The following is a 7,278-nucleotide window of genomic DNA, read 5'->3' on the forward strand; positions in this document are numbered from 1 at the left end:
ATCAGGAGCAGTGGTAAAAACTTAACAGTAGTGACGAGCAAACTGCGATCGCTGCAGTTTAACCACTTAAATATAAGTGTCAGAGATTGACAGCAGCATTTAAGAGGTGCGATCTGGGGTTGGGGGTCCTTCATGATACCCCTTGATGAGGAACTACTGAAGGTTCAGCTTTGTAGTCCCTGTGGAAACTTTTTAGTTTTTTCCAATAGAAATAAATGACAAAAATAAGCGTATTTGACATTGCCGAGTCTGTGCTGTAAAAATCTAATGTGCTGAAATGTGAAATTATTTAACCCATTCAGTAAATGCCGTAAGGTAGTTGGGAGAAGGTCGGTATTGTTGTTTTTTTTTTTTGTCACCACACCCTCTATACCCTCTCCAAAAATAATTGTAATAAAAAGCGATCAAAATATTATATGTATCCCGAAATGGCATTGATTAAAAAATGGTGTTGAGCTGCAACCTATGGACCTCCATTTTGTCCCCCCATTCTTGGACAGATCTCCTTAGGTCAGGTTTGGATACTCGCAGCTCCAATGCTCCGTGTGTTTTCAGATTTTAGAGTCATTTTCCTCGTCGTGAGTCTGAAGTTTGTGATCTTTTATTTATTTACAGGGGAGCAAAACCATTAAAACCCTGGAGATGAACCGGTGTACCCCCAGCAGCGTGGAAGTTGTGGAACCATTCCCGAAAATCCTGGACACGGAGCTTAACTCTCCGCTATCGGACAACGGTCAGACCCCGGAGGATGGCTCGAAGAGTCCGGATGATAATCACACCGGAGTTATATATTCCCAGCCCACTATACATGAAGACACATCCAATCCTGTTCTCGATGGGTCTGCGTCACCCTCTGTGGTCTATATCGACGTCCAGTCCATGTACCAACCGCAAGCTGGCTCAGAAGAAGAACTTGACGTCGACATGGTTGATGCAGCTGGATACAAACCTCAGATGCAGTTATCGATCACTACTGTGAACATGGACCACCAGGCACCCAGAGATGACATGACAGCTTCTTCAGGGTATAGGCCTCAGGAACACCCCAATACATGGGGTGGGGATTCTCCAGGTTCTCCTACGTCTATGGGAAGTGAAAATGCTTCTTTCGGGAGCCCTTGTTCGGTGAACTCCAGACATTTCCTCATCCCTCCAGTGGACGTTAAAGAACCCCTCAAACCGGCCCACGTGGGGTGGTCCATATCTTCCTTGTTTCAAAACAAGCAAGAGGAATAAGCATGGGCAACACCATCCAGCATGCCCCACCAGCTGCTCATCAATGAAGGAGGTTTTGGTAGGCGGTGTCCATGGACTCAAGAGTAGAACTTGGGTTGTTGCGTCTTACGGCATTAATTGGATCAATACAATCATTGGCTCCTTCTCTCAAAGGGCAGAGACCGATTTTTAAGGGATTTATTGGTCATGGAGAACGTTCAAAAATGTTACCATATGGCCTTGATGCTGCATTCATCTCTTCAGAAGTAAAGCCGTCCGCCTTGTTTTGCTTGTGCCAGTCCGGTGCTGTAGGGTATTGTGCCCAAAAATATCCAGGTTGACTTGTGTCAGCCTTAGTTGGGTTCATCGTTGGTCATAGTGATGGTTGAGGATGTCAATAATCACATCAAGCTTCCAGTGGTCAAATGTTTTTATTATGGCTGCTGCTGAATTATTAGACCTGGTCCGAAGAAGATCATGTTGCAACTGTGCACGCCGTGGTCCAGATATTTCCATGTATGGGGTAATGTTGGACTTGTGGCGGTCCTGGTCTGTCAGATGTAGGGGAGGCTTTCCGAGGCTCCAAAAGGAACGCGTGTGATAGCGCTGGATTTTCTTTTGAATGGTCAGGCATCCAAATATCGCAAAATGTTTTATTTAATTTTTTAAAATAATTAGATCCTGGTCACACTTTTCTGAAAGGGTCAACACCACTACACAGTAACGAGCAATGAGAAGCGTTAACACTACATTCAAGGTTCTTGAAGGAAGTGGCTGTCCTACTAATGTGACTTTAATACGTAGCGGTCTTTCCAAAATCGTGTGTTTTTTTTTTTTCTTTTTTACCAAAGGAATGTCCACATGTTTTTCATTTTTCTCCATCACGTTTAAAAAAAAAAAAAAAATGTCTTTCCTTTCGGTGGAATTGTATCGGCTCGTCCTGATTTTTGTCCGGTTTATGAATGTATTGCATTATATTTTTGTTAAAGAACACTACTTATTTTTATTATGATTTTTTTTTTTTGTTTTGTTACTTTTTTGTGATCTGTTTCCCAGTGAACCTGTCGCACTTTTGAAAGCTCCGTTCACACTTGTGCTATGCAGTATCACCACTTTTGATGACCACAATTTGAAGGACCCCCCTTCAAAAAGCAGTGGGATTTGTTGGGATCCTGCATAATTCGTGTGATCAGATCCTTGGCAAAAAATGTGAATCCATACGTGTGAACGCTTCTGCTTTGCATTAGATTTAGTATGTTTCTTTTTTTATTTCTAACTCCTTGAAATCTGTGAAGTGTCCATGTTTTACTTGAGTTATATCCTTGAAAATCCTATTTGTACCTTGCAAGTTATTTCTAAGTTTTTGTTCTTTTTTTTAATTTTGTTTTTTTACTTTTGTTTTGTTAGTTTTTTGTTTCGTTGTTTTGTTCTTTTTTTCTTGGTTTGGTTTTGTTCTTTTTTTGTTTTGTTTTTTCGTTGTTTTGTTCTTTTTTTTTGTTTTTTTGTTCTTTTTTTGTTATAGTTTTGTTTTTTTCGTTGTTTTGTTCTTTTTTTGTTATTGTTTTTTCGTTGTTTTGTTCTTTTTTGTTTTGTTCTTTTTTTGTTATTGTTTTGTTTTTTCGTTGTTTTGTTCTTTTTTGTTATTTTGTTTTTTCTTTGTTCTTTTTTGTTGTTTTTGCTCTTTTTTTTTTTTTAACAAAGTTATCTGAAAATGCAAGAATTTATGCAAAAACACATTAGCCACTTGAGAATAATTATTCCTCCAGCTTTTGGGCCCCTCTTTATCCAGAATGGAAATTGGCTCTGGGTTTTGTGGACGCCACCAGTAATTATATTACATTTTAATTACTAATTATAATGGACCCCACATCAATATATGTGGCCCCCCCACTATTTTTCCCCAGATCACAGCTGATCGCTCAAGATTTCTTAGAGCGATCAGCTGATTTGCGCACTTGCTTAAAAAATTCTCACTACAGCAAACTTTGTTTTTGTTTTCTTAAATTCTGTTAGATTGTTCTAGCCCAGTAAAGACTTCACTGCTTAAAGGGGCTTCAAAAATTCCACAAATGTTTGTGATTTTAATATATATATATTTTTATGGTTGCACTCCGATGATCATGTAGATGAGAGGTTCAGGATGTAGTAAAATGATCAACGTGCGGGACCTCCTGCTACAAGATGGGGGTAAAGTTGGGGTAAAAGGGGGGGGGTCGTGCTACTAAAGGCCAATTAGTGTTTCAAATAACCTCAGATGAACGCACAGCCGTTGTAGTTTTTGGATATTGCTAGGATGTTTTGGGGAGTGTGCTAATTTTTTAGGCCATTTTGAAAATTACCCAATTTAGCAAGCCAGCATCTATAGGAATTATTGGGGTAACTCAAAGGGGGTACATGGAGGAAAAAAGTTAAAGTGGTGACTTTTATGATTGGAGATTGGTTCGTTGGAAACACCTACAGTCCTAGTCATGTGACCAGGGTATTGTACAGTCCAGTGGGTGGAGGAGCTGTCCATAGAGGTCTATGCACTTATCCCATCCATATGGACAATGATCTATTTCCTGTCCCTTATGTTTTTCCTGTCTTTGTCCAGGACAAGGGTGCTTCCCTTTGATCACGTGTGTCCGAAACTATTTTTGCTTCAATGCATCCAAAAATGTAGCAACTTTTCAAGCTGTCTTTAAATTTGAAAAATCACTGTGCAGAATTCTTAGTCTCCATGGTAACAGACTACAAACAAACTCTGTAGTCTGGTCCTGCCGCCATACACGCTCTCTCTCTCTTTTTTTTTTTTTTTGTCAGTCCCTTAGTTCTTATTCATCAACTAAATGTTTGTCATCAAAAATTGGGGTAGACGGAAAGAAGTAACGGTCGTCTTCAGGGTTCGACTACGTGGGGTTGTTTTGTAGTCTGTTACCATGGCGACACATAGGTCTGTTCAAGAGCTGCAGGCACCAAATTATAGTATTTTAATCCTGACTATTTGCAAAATTGCCTTTTTTTTTTAAGTATTGGAGCAAAATAATTTCAATTGTGAAAGTAGCAATGGTCGGCATAGAATGTCATTTTACGTCAGCGTTTTTGGGGAAGTAAGGACTGTTGCACTTTGAGTGAGGTTGATATATCTCCTTACTTTTTTTTTTTTAAAGTCTGTTTCTGTCCCATTGATATAAATTGGACTGTAATGTTCCTTTAAATTTAAAGGGACTGTCTAGAACTAGCAGATATGGAATGTGTTTTTTCCAGAAGCAGTGCTACCTTTGTCTGTCGGCCATTGCTGGCATTGCAGCTCCGCCTTATTTACTTTATTGCAATACCAGTCATGGCCTACAGGCAAGAGTGGCGCCACCTGTTGAAAAATAAATCCGGACTCATGCTAGAGCAACTCCCACCAGTACAGGCCATGAAAGATTTCAGAGGATATTTATTGGTGCACATTCCCTTTTAATCTGAAGTTTTCACTTTCTCTCCCTCCCTTCCCGATATTTTCTACTTTTCTGTTAAAATCGAGATATTAAATGGTTTTTTTTTTTTACTTTTGCATAGAAGTATTATTTTTAGAATCTTTGGAGTCTTTAGTGAACTATTTTATCTACTGTTTTTTGTTTTTTTTTCACTTTTTTTTGTGGCCTTGCACTGTAGATAGGGTTTTAAAGTTAATCGCCACCAGTAAAGTTTATAGATTTTTATCAACAATTTTTATTTTAGATTTTTGCTGTTTTATGACATTTTTTGATGACTTTCGCAACTAACCAGTTTAGTTTTTTTTTTTTTTGTGTTAGTCACAATTATTTAAAGTGATTGTTCAGGTAAACTGGATGTTTATGACTACAGGGATGAGATGGCAAGATAAAAAAAAAAAAAAATGGAGAATTTGTATACACTAATTATCAAATTAAAGGGATATTTCTGCTGATACAATGTATCCAGTGCAGACAATGCTCTGTGAGCTAAACAGGCTGGACTGATACATTGTAACAAACCAGCAGAGATCTGTGCAGCTGCCATGGTTGTGTCTAGTATAGACAATGCTCTGTGCGCTAAACAGGCTGGAATCAGGACTGATACATTGTATCAATCGTGCAGAGCTCACAGAGCATTGTCCACACTGGATATAATTGTAATAAAGTCTCATCTGTGGGAAGTATTCACTATAAATGGGATTTAGATGCAGCTGCACAGATCTCTCTGCTGGTTTGCTAGAATGTATCAGTCCGGAATCTGAGTGGTTTAGCTCACAGAGCATTGTCTGCACTGGATACATTGTATCAGTCTGGATTCCGGAATGTTTTGCTCACAGAGCATGGTCTGCACTGGATACATTGTATCAGTCTGGATTCCGGAATGTTTCGCTCACGGAGCATTGTCTGCACTGGATACATTGTATCAGTCTGGAGTCACAGAGCATTGTCTGCACTGGATACATTGTATCAGTCTGGAGTCACAGAGCATTGTCTGCACTGGATACATTGTATCAGTCTGGATTCCGGAATGTTTAGCTCACAGAGCATGGTCTGCACTTGATACATTGTATCAGTCTGGATTCCGGAATGTTTCGCTCACAGAGCATTGTCTGCACTGGATACATTGTATCAGTCTGGATTCCGGAATGTTTCGCTCACGGAGCATTGTCTGCACTGGATACATTGTATCAGTCTGGATTCCGGAATGTTTAGCTCACAGAGCATGGTCTGCACTTGATACATTGTATCAGTCTGGATTCCGGAATGTTTCGCTCACAGAGCATTGTCTGCACTGGATACATTGTATCAGTCTGGATTCCGGAATGTTTCGCTCACAGAGCATTGTCTGCACTGGATACAATGTATCAGTCTGGATTCCGGAATGTTTTGCTCACAGAGCATGGTCTGCACTGGATACATTGTATCAGCTGAGGGCAGGGCTCGTTATGATTTGGAATACTGTCTTGCAATTTGTCTCATCCACTAACTATATATTAACAATTGAGGAATTAGAATATAATATCAAGTCTTATTTCTATAAAATGCCTTTAAGTTCTGTAACGTCCCTTTAAAACCTAGGATTTTGTGGGCTGTCGACTGCACAGCTAATTATGGGGTGGAGGCTGGCAGGACGCGCTTTAGGCAGCAGTGTGACCTTAGACTTAGGTCCTGGGTTTGCTGCTGTAAACATTAATGCTGGATACATTGTATCTTCTGACTACTGCTGGGATTTCTGCTGTGAGAGAGGCAGAGAGAGCTTGAGATTGTTTTATGGCAGCTAAAGAGACTTCGCATCGGCAAATAGTTTACTGGGTCATCAGATTTTAATTATCAGTTAATTTAAAGGGATCCTGTCCATTTATTTTAATTCATTTTTATATGTTCTACAAACTTAATTGTTAAAGAACCACACTTTATATAATAATCCCGTGTTTTGCGCGATGGGTCAGGGACTTAGAATCTGGTTTCCTGCTGATTGTTTGCATATTTAAAGGGATTGTCTTAGTCATAATGGCTAAAGAAGCCTATACTTACCTCCTGGACCGGCGCTGCTTTTCCTCTGGTGTCCGGTGCATTGACCCAGCGATTTTGTGACTACTAATGAAATTTTCAGTATTTCACTAGAACAGACATCCGCTCTGGAATAGTGAAAGCTGCAGCCGATCAGCTGCCACTGATTGACTGCAGCAGTCAGGATCGCCGGGAGACACTGCACCGACAACAGAGGAACAGCACCGATTCAGGAGGTGAGTGCAGGTTTTGTTTTGCAATTATGAAGAGGACAACCCCTTTAAACATGCTGCCGATCGGCCCTGAGACCCTGACCCATCACTTTTCTGACGCACTCACTTCTGCACGCTCTTGCATTAGTGCATGCATAGTCTTTGTATTGAGCTGGAAGGGTCGAGGTCTCGGGACTCAAGTGTTCGACCGTACATTTAAAAGGAATCTGTCAGTAGTTCTTGTTTTTTTTGCTATGTAATCTGAGAGCAGAATGATGTAGGGGCAGAGACTTTGATTTCAGTGATGTATCCCTTATTGGGGGCTGCTTGCTGCAGTTTTGTTAGAATCCCCATTTTCTTTGTTGTAGACGTAGCAG

General features: G+C 40.1%; 1 protein-coding gene across 2 annotated transcripts in view; it reads left to right on the forward strand.

Annotated features, from left to right (window-relative positions):
* The window catches only part of LIFR (LIF receptor subunit alpha), a 68,891-nt gene extending 67,319 nt beyond the window's left edge, over nt 1-1,572 (forward strand). For both annotated transcript variants that reach the window (XM_069745929.1, XM_069745930.1), the window contains exon 20: nt 616-1,572. In XM_069745929.1, the coding sequence (XP_069602030.1) occupies nt 616-1,236 (621 nt within the window). In that variant the 3' untranslated portion in view covers nt 1,237-1,572. The remainder of the gene's footprint in view (nt 1-615) is intronic.
* The last annotated feature ends 5,706 nt before the right edge of the window (nt 1,573-7,278 follow it).

This window comes from Ranitomeya imitator, chromosome 1 (genome assembly GCF_032444005.1).
Source record: "Ranitomeya imitator isolate aRanImi1 chromosome 1, aRanImi1.pri, whole genome shotgun sequence".
Taxonomy (NCBI): domain Eukaryota; kingdom Metazoa; phylum Chordata; class Amphibia; order Anura; family Dendrobatidae; genus Ranitomeya; species Ranitomeya imitator.